Here is a 13136-nt window from a genome sequence, read left to right as displayed (position 1 = left end):
AGTTTATAGTGGGAAGGCTGAGGAAATGTATATATCTTGACATTAATTTATATGACTTGTTACTCCCTATGTTTCTAGATTCATGTGTTGCAATAAGTTTTTTTTTAGCAGTGTTTATTTAGAAGTCAGAGCTGGCATTAGTTTCTTGAAGGAAGTAGGTATTAAAACAGTCGGTGTAGAAGACACCAAGGACTTGTTAGCAGGAATAACTGAAATATATTAACACTGCTCACGTGGTCTTTGGTATTTATCAGACTGCTTCATCTTTTATCTTCTAGCAGAAGGAGAGATTCAAACAGAACTAAATTTTGAAAAAAAAAAAAGTGCCTAAATAGATTACCGTTTGGGTTTTGAAATTCAACCAGTGAATAGATGGAAAAATCTAATATTGAGGCAGATGTCCATTTTCCCTCAAGTAATTTGACATGAAGCGAATATTATTTTGTTAATTTAGAAGTCTATGTATAGTTTGGTACTTTAAACATGTGGAAGTACAATAATTATATTTCAAGAAAAGTAAATCTGAAGTATAACATTCAAGGAACATTATAAATGTTTTATGGTGGTTTGGAAGGTCTGCTCATAACTCATGAATGTTTAGGAATCTAGCAGATAGAACCAGGTATCCATCATTTGCAACATACATTGCAAGTCCTTTGAGGAAAGACTGTGTCTGCTGTTAGGCTCTGTTGGTAGGACAAAATAAAGACACTTACCACACTGACTTAACAATTTTAATTCAATAAGATAAAAGCAATGCCTAGTATTTGTAAATACTTAATATTTTATTAAATAATTCCACATATATTCTTTGATTTATAATCCTCACACTTATTCTGTAAAGTGAACGAGGCACGTTATAGTTGGAAAACAGGCTTAGAGGTCAAAGGCTTGGCCTCAAGTCTCAGAACTCCTAAGCCCCAGCTCTCTTAAGGTGCTGAACTGGGAAAACACGTATCGTTATTTCTGCTGTACTGTGGTCCTATATTTACATGGACCGTATTGAGACCAGAACAAGATTAGTTTTAGAATAAAGAAAATAGCAACTTTATAAAAATGTTTACTTTTGTGTCATGGGAAATAAACATAACAAAGTTCTTTTTCTTTTAGGGAAAATCCAGAAAGGACTTTTGACTTGGTATTAAAAGTGAAATGCCATGCCTCTGAAAGTGAAGGTATGTGTGTGTTGTTAATTCTTAAAATAATTGAGTCTGTCAAAACAAGTATTAAGTTTTAGGCTGCTGGAACATTTTAGAATCAGGATGCTACTACTACTAAATGTGTATTCTGTAATGAGTATTACAGAATCAGATAGTTAATAAAATAGTTTTTTTTTTGTTTGTTTTTGTTTTCGCCATGGGGTTACAAAAATCCTGAATACTCTCTGTGAGCTGGAATTCCACATGTTAAGTCCATATATAATTTACAACTCAACTTTACCCTTCACTGATAACATTATTAGTTTTATAACTAATAATAATGATAACATTATTAGTAGAAGGGGGACATCTTTTCATTTTCTTTCATTTGTCTTTTCATTTGTTGTAGCTTTTTAAAAACGTTAGGGCAAATTCTCCTGCCACTACCAATGGGACCTACAACAATTCCCTTCTCATGCTTCCAGAATACAGAATGCAGACTGAGTAGGCCTTACTGAGTTGGATTTGCTCATATAGCATAGTGCTTTTCAGAGGGAGGCAAACAGTAGTGTGGCACTACTTGGAAAGGTTTCAGCTGTTCATTCTATACAATTTCCTGAAGAGACAAGAAAACTTTGAATGGTGATTTTTGTTTTCCATTACCCCTCCCTTCCACTATCCCCCTGCCTTTTTTTTTTATACTTTTTTATTGTAAAATATAATGTATATACAAAAAAGTGATGAATTTCAAAGTACATTTAAACAAGTAGTTATAGAATAGATTTCAAAGTATGATGTGGGTTACAGTTCCACAATTTCAGGTTTTTCCTTCTAGCTGCCCTAAGACTGGAGACTAAAAGAGAAATATCTGTATAATGATTCAGTAGTTATACTCATTTGTTAAATCCTATCTTTTCTGTTACAATGCCTCCTTCTCCCAATTTGGGCAATGGCCATTCTCAGTTCTTCATATTGAAAAAGGATGTCGACATTATAGAGTAAGGAGATACTCTGTCTTGGAGAGACTGATAACTCTGGGTTTCAGGACTTATTTGGCCTAGAGGTTTTAGGTTTCTGAAAAATAAACTGAGTGAGTGAAACTTTTATAGACTCTCAGAAAGAACCCTGGATCTTCTTTAGGGTTTATAGGAATACTCTTGTTTGGGGCTCGGCATACCATGGCAGTTAACGATATCTAGCTGAGCTTGCCTAAGAATAACCTCCAGAATAGCCTCTTGATTCTATTTGGAAACTCTTAGCCACTGATACCTTATTTTGCTACATTTCTTTTCCCCTTTTTTGGTCAGGTAGACATTGTAGATCCCACAGTGCCAGGGAGTTATGTCTCACTTGCCAGAGAGACCTAAACCCCTTAATGTTATATCCCACATAGTGGGGAGGGTAATGATTTTCCTTGCAGAGTTGGGCTTAGAGAGAGAGAGCCCACATCTGAGCAACAAAAGAGGTTCTCTGGAAGTAACTCTTAGGCATAATTATAGAAAGGCTTAATTTCTGTTACAAAAATGTTTCATAAGAGCAAGCCTCAAGATCAAGGGCTTGGCCTATTAACTTGGGAGTCTGGGAGTCTCTAATGTTTGAAAGGGTATCAGGAATTTCCCTGATGGGAAAGTTTGATAGTTCCATATTTTTCTCCAGTTCCTCAAGGGACTTTGCCACCACTTTTTAATTATCTGCCCAACATACTTGGAATGTACCTGGATATTATGTTAAGCTCTACAGAATTGCAAGACCTCATTCCCAATTGTAGGCTTCTTATGTTTAGGTTTGTTTTAACTGAGCTGGCCAGACAGGTTAGGTTAGATTGTGTGCTACAGAAAATTTAGGTTTTAGATAAAATAAACCTCTCTTTCTTTGGTCTCATACAGTAGGTGAAGTTCTAAAATACAGACAGTATCATCCTTTACCCTGTATTCTGATTTACCTTAGTCCCAACCAGATCAGCTTCATTCTTACCCCTAATTGAAGCCTGATCTCTTTTTTTGTCCCTCCTCTGCCTTTTGTTATGCTATATATGTTTGTATGTGGGGAGGGGTGGTAGAAAATAAGGAATTACTCTTCTTGCTTATTTCCTTTTTAATGCGTCCTTGTTGTGGTTCATTTTCATGGACATCTCCAAAGTATGATTTACTTGTAGTGAATTTAGACCCTAATAGCAAAATTCGACTAAGTGTTGATTTTGTACCTAGCTGGCTCTACTAAAGCATTGGTGTGAGAACTGCTGAGGATCTTAGCTCAAAACTGGCCTTGACAGCAAGTATATGCTCTTAAGCAGTTTGGAACTACACACCTTAAAATAGAGGAGTCCAACCAGGCTGTGGTAAAGGGGCATGACTAATTTTAGGTAGGAAGACACATATTTCTGGTTCCACTAGCCTGCCTGCTGTACTTTTGGGCTGTTTGAACTACACGTGTGCCCAGGCTTGCCCCTTGACGAGGAGTGATCCTAGAATTTAGGGTGTCTTTTCCAATTTAAAAGATTATTTGTTGAGTGAGGTTCATGGGAGGTTCAGTGGTAGAATGCTCACCTTCCATGCGGGAGACCTGGGTTCTATTCCCGGACCATGCACCCCCCCCCCCCAAAAAAAAGATTATTTGTTGTATTATATTAGTAAATATTGTCATTTGAGTTCTTTCTAGGCTCAATGGAGTTCTCTTTGCAGACTCAAACGGATAACATTTTTTTTCAGCTCCAATTTAAATCTTTTGTATAGTATACTTATGGTATGAATAAATCTTCAGAATACCTGTTAGAACATTAGCTGAAGTAATGCTTACCCTATTGAAAAGCAGACTAAATTTGTTTTGGAAACATGCATGGATTCTCCATAATTTTAAATGCATGCTAAAGTGATCATGATAAAAAGACTCATCTGCCTTATATGAGTCTTATATACCTGATATGTGCATTTGTCAGAGAAATTGTGACCATTCCATAAAGACTTTGAAATTGTTTACTCTCTCCTACCTCCCTTTGCCTTTTTCCATTTTTTAGGAATGTGTTATTTCAGTTTTAATTTTCTACCTCTGCCCATCTTTTGTTACCTCCCTTTTTGTTGTTTTTATTGTTCAAATCGCTATTTATTAGAAAGGTCTTCACTTATGTTTACCCAGCATGGTGAAGCTGGATATGTAATAACTGGTTAAAACAAACATCTTTAGCCCCTTGATTGGTTGCTGTTAATCCAGTCTCGCCATGCACTCTGTTAATATGATTAGTTGGCTGCAAATTCTAAAGATTTAACAAAAAGCTAGACTCAAACGTGTGAACTACAATAATAGCCTTTCTTCTTTTGCTTGTGTCTTAAATAATATGATATGGCTAATATTTTAGTGTCTGATCAGGTATAATTTTTTGGGTATCCAAAAAAGTAATAATATCTATAATTAAGAGGACTATAAAAATAAAATATTATGTCAAGTTGAGAATTTGATGTTTCGATAATGTTTTATTAATTTTATGCTAAATCTTACAGGGAACTTGTGTGCAAATAAAAAATTATTGGAATATATTTAACTATCAATAATTTATTGTGTTTGTTTTAATAAGAGTATGATGATATATGTGTCAGTTTGTTTAAAGTAGAATACAAATTTATTTGCTAGCATTTAAATTAATATGGATGACATTCATAGGTAGTAATAGACATGAAAAAAATGTGTAAATTAGGATGCTTTGGGGTGCAAATATAAAAATGTTTTTAAATTATAAGGACATTTGATAGCTCGTATAAGAGGATATTCAGAGGCATATCATCAAACGTCTACGTTCTTTGCTTGTCTCAGCTTTGCTACCGTGGTATTGTTTCTATCAGAAGGCTTAGATTCCTTGTGGTTAGAGGGTAGCTGTCAGTAGAAGTTGGAATTCTGCTTTATTGTTTATGACTATGGAAATGACAATCACTGGTTTCTCATGCTGTCTGTTCAGAGCCAGAAAATTTCTTTCTCAGAATCCTGTAGGGTCCTTCTCCTTGTTTCCCAGTGGTCTGTGTTGGCATGGGCCTGACCATCCCTGAAATAATAGAGACAGAGGAATGAGGTGGTGACATTACCATGATTCATTTAATAAATATCTGGGGAGGAATAGATTCTGGGAAATAAAATGTTCTTTGCAAAAGTTTTCTCAGAATATTGGTTTATTTTTTTGATGGGTATGTCATCGGTCAAGTAGGAATTAATGATATTCCTTATACACTTGGCTTAAACCAAGGTTGATAGTATTATGTTAAAGTATTTGGTATATTTCTCTTATTCATTTTTAAATAGGGAACATTTAAATTCTTTCACTTATTGTGTATAATTTAGATCTTAATATCTTCAGAGATGCATTATTAACTGAATTTTGACTAATGGTTTGCAATGACATACGTTGTTGAAATATAACTTGATATGGCTAGTCCTGGTATGATAATGATCTTCATCTGATCAATTGCTATTTGGGCTTACTTCAAAGGCATTACATTGGTTTTCTAAAAAAGATACATTTTAGATCACTCTTGACAATAATGTGTTTTTATGTGGAGGATGCACAAATGTAAAAATTGCCACAGAAGGGGTTGTTATTTCTTTACAACATCTCTTTTGTGTTATCAGGGTTGGTTCTGGTGGTGTCCAGCATACTGTTTGGGAGCCTTTCCTAATGGTGGCCTCTCTGGCGTGACATCTTCCTAGTAATTTCTGTTCCAGGTATCCAAGAGAGACATGCCAAAATTTAGATGTTAATGCTCTTCCTGGTAGATCTACAAGCTAATTGCTGCCATCACTCTTTGCTTTCTTTCTAACCTCCCAGCAGACAGGGAAGTACAGCTAGCAGTGATGTCCTCTCCTGATTTCTAATAACAGTACTTACTGTTACCAAACTGCCCCTACTTTCCCCGAAGTGATTCAGGATTTAGGGGGAAAGAAAAGTAACTCTTCCTCAATAAAAATAAAACTCTCTAGGAGTTTCTCTTCCGACCTTGGTGCTTTAGCTTTCTTTTTTATATTTTGTTGATCATCTACCCTAGTAATAGTGGTAGCTAATATTTATGTAGCACTTACTCTGTTTTGGCACAGTGCTGGATGTTTTACATGTACTAATTATTTTAAGCCTCAACAATCTTATGAAGTAGGAAATGTTTTGTTCATTTAATACATGAAGAAACAAAAGCACAGAGAAATAAAGAAACTTGCCTGAGGTCATCTGGTTAGCTGTAGATCTATATTTGAACTCAGGCAGTGTGGCTCCAGATTTTGTATTTTAATCAAAGCGCTCTATTGTGTCTCATAATTTAGTGACCTCTTATAAGCTCAGTGTAAGCTGTTTCAGTATCATACAAGAAAATGTTAGAATGTAAACTCTATGTGATACAGGTAATTTTTTAAAAGTCAGAAATACAGTATATTCCCTGAAATTTATTAATCCAGTGTTATTCCATTTAAAACAGTTACTGAGTTTTTCTGTATAGCTGCCCTGGCTCAAGAGATCTCTCCCCCCCCACGGTTCTTTTCTGAGATTCACATTTCCATCTCTAGTGAATCTTTGATATAACAGTTCTAGATATTTATTAGTAGTTTTCACATTTTTAGCAAGTCTTGTCTTTATTCCTTTCTGTTACCTAGAATAATTTCTCTCAGGAATGAATCCCAATTTGGTATCAGCTTTCTATTTTGACCAATCCCTCCAACTCAGTATCAAATTATACATCTTTCTGATAGTCTGCTCAATTAATCATTCGCATGCCTTCTACTCTTCCTTAATCAGAACCTTAAGCCAAAGAATCCTAACTTAGTTATTTTGCATTTAATAACTTTTCCTCTGTGGGGATAACCATTTACGTTGGAATCCATAGCATTTTGCTTCTCCCTGTATTTTAGCACTTACTGTGTTCTTACAGATATTGATTTGAATGTCTTTTTGCCTCACCAGAAGTAAACTCGCCAAGGGCTGGGTTATGGCATTACAGGAAAACCCTAATACTGTATCTACCTTATTTAAAGAATACTTACAGAATCACTAAAATAAACTGGACTTAGAACAATGCCTGCCCATTGAATAAATGCATGTGGATCAAATTAAATCACTGAGAGCTGTTTTTCGTACAAGTGACCTCAAGTGCATGCTGGTATGACAGTAACAGATGTACAAGAAATATATACCCGCATATATCTTTCACTGGGCTGTTTTTGGGCTCTCCATTCCATATCCGCATTATCTCTCCTCTGTTCTCATATCACAGGATTTTCAGGGAAATTTACCCTATGTGTATGCTTGTGGAGGCTATATTAAAACCCACCCACACCTATCTACACGTATCAGAAGCCCATAACACTTAGAAAGTAGAGTTTTGATAAATTATACATATCTTAAAGCGGTTTAAAGACAATTAAAGTGGTTTTAATTGTTGAATGTGGGAAAACATCTGTAGGGTCATTGCCTTAGAGGGGCTATGGACAAGTAACACAGGCTCTGACAGGTACCACGCCGTGGGTTGGTTTAAACAAACTTTTACTGTCGCGTAGTTTTAAAGGCTAAGAGGTCAAAATCAAGATGTTGACAAGGCCATGGTTTCTCCTGGGGACTGTAGGATTCTGATGACGGCATTTCTCCATCACATGGTGATTTCTCTCTAATTCCTCTCTGGTTTCTTCTGACTGCTGGTTTCTACAGACTGTCATAATTTCCTCCCTTTATAAGTCTTCCAGTTATGTGGATTAAGACCCCCCCCCGATTCAATTTGGCAAAGCCTTAACAAATACTAACATCTTCTAAAGATGTTACTTACATCTTCTAACTTACAGACGTGTTCTCACCCACAGGACGTGGGTTAAGATATGAACAAGTCTTTTTTGTGGGGTACATGATTCATCCCCCACTACTCATCAGTCTTGAAAATGTGGTTATCATCATAGTTGATTTTGCTCTGACTTTGTGCTCATTAGATTGAGTCCCTTTCAAATCTAGATGCCCTAGGATAAATTTAGAGTATTCTGGAATTAAAGTGTTTATATTCTAGGTTGTTGAAGAAAATGAAATCGTTTCATTTTCTCATCCTTGAGACATACCAAGAACAAAATTTTATGATTTTTTAGGACCTTACATGTGCGATTTGCCATTTTTATTGTATGTTTGCATTTTGTTGTATGTAGTTAAGAATAGCTGTTCTTTTATATTTGGGTTGGGGCATTTCATCCTCTTTACATAACTGCCAACATGTGTAAAGGCAAATTAAATATCACTGTTCAGTATTGTGCTTCATTACTTTGGTAGGAATGTTTTAGAGTTTATGTTTAAGAGTTTAATTATAACTTGTCTGACTAACTTTATTTGTTCACACGTTATTTCTTTTTGCTGTTTTAATCCAAGGTGACCTCTTGAGTTTTAATACTCACAGTTCTCACTTGTTACATGGGGGAGGCAGTTTGTTCCACAGTGGTATGCCTCTCCAGCTGTTGTTTGGTGGGCCACTGCTGTGTTGCCAGAGTGCAACAGTTTGCTCAGGTTACTTCTTGGACCTTCCTTGTTTTCTTGACTTTTGAAGAAATATAGTCTTGATATACTTTTGATAATGTTCTTTCATTTGGAGATTTTTGAAAGCTCACATGTCTCCCTTTGTTTTCCTCTAAAGTCTCATTTTCAATTTGTAGGTTAGAGGACAGTAATTTACCTTTTAAAGTGTACATTTTAAAGGCTAAGGGTATATTAGCAGTAGGCACTTTTTAAAATGCATTATAAGCAGGTGGTTCTGGTATTATTTTAGATAGCAGTGAAAATCAAAAGGATAAGTACAAAATAGGTTCACCGTCCAAGAGAATCCTTCCCTGGAAATAGGTGTTAAAGTTCAAAAACTTTTCCTACTTTCAGACTCTTAGGCTTATGTTAAAGGAATGTTATGCAAACAAGGAGTTTTATTTATTTATTTTTTAATGATTTTCATTCTGGAACTAGAAAGAATTAAAGACAGCTTTGAGAAGTTCCTAAAATCTTGCGGTGCTCCTATATTGCCCGGTTGATTGGTTTGTTTTGAGCATAGTTAGACTTGTAATTTATATAAATTAAGGGTAATTTGATTTAGTTCAGGTAGCGATTTACTTTCATCTTTAGAGAGGAGATATCTTGGTCATATTTATATGGTAGGTTAGTCACTGGCCTTGTGGGGAACTTGCCAGTGGTGGCCCTGAATTGATTTTTAGAGGGATCTAGAAATTGGTACCTCTTGGGGTCTTAAGACACATTGCAGAAAAGAACAGTAGAATAACAGAACTGGAAATTGCCTCAGAGAGCACCTAGTACAACTCTCAGAGGGGAAATTGCCCTTTAATTTTCCTGGACCCCCTCTGCTACCACCCAGCAGTACCGTTGTTATCGTGCTGCCAACAGGCTTGCTCCACCCCAGCACACCTCTACCCCAAGCCTACTGTGTTTTAAAACTACCTCTCTTTTCACAACTCTTCAAATAAAAATTCCTTTAAGTAAGTGGGTATTGCTTAATGTGTTTATCTGATTGAAGTGTGCCACAGTGAGATGTGAATAACTGATAGCCCTTAAGGGAGCATTTTAATTTTAAAGGAATACTTGAATGAATTAAAAAGATGCAGTTTTGCTATAGTGGGAAGATCTCTGAGCTAAGGATCAGAAAGTATATCTAATGTTAAATTCTGCTTAGGTTTTGCCAGCTCTCCCCTATCTATCTTGATGTTCCATTTGTAATTTGTGATTAGCATCTTAAATAAGTTTGTAAGTATATTTAGTCAGAATATTTGCTCAGCGAATTTCATTAAGGCATTTTTTTTTTGCTTACTTAAAGTTCTCATTTAATGAAATAAAACTTTAACATCATGGTTACACAGTCTTAGTAAGCAATTTATTTTCTTCATTAAGCTTACAGATAGGTCTTTTCAAAATACTTATGTTTATACTGAAATAGTAATTAAAAACCACTTATTTAGTATATACTATTAGTCAGAACTATGCCAAGAGCCTACTTATTCCATTTATCTTCACTGCAACCATATCGGGTAGTGACTGTTATCTTTATCATAAAGAGGAAGAAAACGAGATTTAAAAAGTTTAACTACTTTTCTTACTGGACAAAGCCAGTAAATTCTTTTGCCCAATGCACCCGAATGACCAATTTTTGAGACACCAGCAATTCACAGAGAGAAAAAGTTTATTAATAGGCATGAAGCAGGAGATCTGATAGGAGGAGATCAGATGGCCTGTCAGCCCCAAAATCTGTCTCCCTGAAGTGCAGTAATTCTGATAGTTTTATAGAATTAAAAGATTGGCAGGTTTAAGATAATGAGCACAGGGCCCAGATGATGTAATGAGAGGTGATCTAATTATTGAGCATGGACATACTGAATAAATACTTAGTGACAAAACATATGTAAGAAAATGGCGGTCTCAATATGACGATGGGTGCGATTTTTAGTATTATAATGAGGTGTAGGTGACTTATAGGTTACAGTCTGAGCTAGTCAGGTGGGTCCATTTTGGTTAAATCCAGTCTCAGCTATCACGATAACTTTGGACTTGGGATGGGTTAGTTCTGGACTGACCCAGGACCCTTTATCAATAAACATTAGGGCTGTCTTTAGTGACTACAAGACTTAAAAGTTGAAAAACTGGATAAATGGGTACATTCTCATTGGCATGGGCATGCTCCGGGAACCCGGATCTCTGGCATGGCAGGCGAGAATCCTGCCACTGAGCCACCACTGCACCACCCTATTTATATTTTAATAATGATCTGATTTCTGCAGTAACCATTGGAAAGGTATTATTGAAAAAAAATACAAGCATAGCTTATTTTGTAGCATTTTTTATGCTTTCTATTTCTAATCTTTACGCCCAGTAAAAAAAGAATTCGAAACCACACCTTCCACATCTTTCTGTGCCTAGCCCTCGCCCCTTAACTGCTTTAGTTTGTTAGGTCTTGGGTCGGGGTAGGTTGGACCGAAAGAAACCTGGCTTGTTGAAAGTTTTAGATGAGGGCTGTGGAATTTTGAAATTTTGATGACCTTTTAACTATTTCCAATTATTAGATCTATTTCACTAAAAGCTGTGACTGGGACAATTGGAAAAGGTTTGCTTTTTCCAGAGGCAGCTCTTTTGCAGTTTTCTGCTGCCTTAGGGAAATTCCAGGGGCCATTTCTTTCTAATGTCCGGTTTGTTTATAGTAATTACAAAAGTAAGGTTTTGAATCTTGCTAATCAGAGAAGTTTTTTTCTCTTTTTTTATTCTTTCTTATTTCAGAAGTGCCAATTTATATAAAACCACCTATTTATTTCTTAAGCAATTCTGGTAGACCTTTTTTAAAAAGAACTTTTGTTACTTTGTTGTTACCATCCAGAGGTATGAGATTATATATTGAACAGGCAGACACAGACAGAAAGTTAGTTTCACAGGAAACAGAAACACATCAGTACTTTTGAGAGGGACAAGCAAAGGATTGAATATGTTATCTCATCCCATTTTTACCTTTCTGCAGAACAATTTTAACTGTAATATCTTTAATTTTAGCTGTAATGGTAGTATTTTCATTTTAAATCATTTTGAGGCCAGCTTATATTAGAGAAATAAACCCTTTATTTTTATAGACTCATAACTAAAATCTTTCCAATTTTCAATACAGTCCTGTAAAAATTCTTTTGAAAGAATTTCCATAATCAGTTAGTTATTAGGAACATTTGATCGATACAAATGCAGCAGGACATCGACTAACAAATTTAAACGAATACTTACTGTTTTAAAACAACACACCAATTCATAACTAGACCAGAAACACCACCTAACAATTAAACAGGCATTAAATGCTTAACACACATAGTAACAATTAAGCAAGCTTTAAACTCTGTACCCAGGTAACACACTGGCTAGTACTTAAACAGGCCTACTTAATTTCATTAAATAACAACTGATTTGTTAGATTACTCATTTTCCAGGAGTGTACTCAAGAGACGAATTTAGGACAGGCTTCAAACCCCATACAGCATGGTACCCAGAAAACAGAAAGATGTAGAGGTCAGAGCAAATTTGATCATTCTGGAGGAGTGATCCAGGCCTCTGTCTAGGGGATTTGAACCATCATATTAATTTTCTGATCCACTTTTTACTTTGATGACCCATCACCCAGTCATATGTCCAGACATGCAACTGGAAATAATTTATCTCTTTGAAGCTTCTAAGGTGTCCAAAGTCTCTGGAGTGTGGGCAGAAGAGAGAAATCCCAGGTGCCACACCTCCAGGCTAAATTCAGTCCAGTGAACACAAAGGCTCAGTTTACCTGGCTTACCTGTTTGCTGGGCCTCCAGAGCCTCCTCGAGCATCCATCCCTTTGTGGTTGCCAAATTGTTACTGGTCAGAAAGGGGGTGGATTCTTTTGCCCAATGCACTCAAATGATCAATACCTGAGAGACTACGGTTTCAAAGAGAGAAAAAGTTCGTTACTAAGTGCATAGCAGATCAGATGGTCTGTTGGCCCCAAATCTGTCTCCTTGAACTGCAGTAATTCTAATAGTTTTATAGAAATCGAAGATGGGCAGCTTTTAGGATAATGAATACAGTGACCCCAGATGATGTAATTAGAGGTGATCTAATTATTGAGCATGTGCAGATTGATTACGTGCCTAGTCACAGAACGTATGTAAGAAAATGACGGCCTTAATATGATGATGGGCATGAGTTTTAGTATTATGATGAGGTATAGGTGACTTGTACGTTAAAGTCTAAACTATTGCGCATGTATGGTGGTCCCATTTTGGTTAGATCCAGTCTTGGTTATATTACAAGATTTTGAGGTTGAAAAACCAGTTAAAAGGCTACAAATAAAGGTTAGTCACAAGGTTTTTATAATCACAGGGGTAGGAATTAAGGGCTATGCAGTCATTATCAGAGATCAAATTAGCTGGATTACAATTTAGAGATTTCAGATATTTCCCTTTCTACTCCACTATACCAGAAAGAAAAAACTAGTATCTATATAATAATATAGTAAT

General features: G+C 35.9%; 1 protein-coding gene across 8 annotated transcripts in view; it reads left to right on the top strand.

The window, feature by feature from the left end:
- The window catches only part of DENND1B (DENN domain containing 1B), a 283782-nt gene that overhangs the window by 15560 nt on the left and 255086 nt on the right, over positions 1–13136 (top strand). For all 8 annotated transcript variants that reach the window (XM_077157317.1, XM_077157322.1, XM_077157319.1 and 5 more), the window contains exon 2: positions 1111–1175. In XM_077157317.1, coding sequence (XP_077013432.1) covers positions 1111–1175 — 65 coding nt within the window. The remainder of the gene's footprint in view (positions 1–1110; positions 1176–13136) is intronic.

Source organism: Tamandua tetradactyla, chromosome 4 (genome assembly GCF_023851605.1).
Source record: "Tamandua tetradactyla isolate mTamTet1 chromosome 4, mTamTet1.pri, whole genome shotgun sequence".
Lineage (NCBI taxonomy): Eukaryota > Metazoa > Chordata > Mammalia > Pilosa > Myrmecophagidae > Tamandua > Tamandua tetradactyla.
Note: the sequence above shows the minus strand (reverse complement) of the source record. Positions and strands in the feature narration are given on the sequence as shown.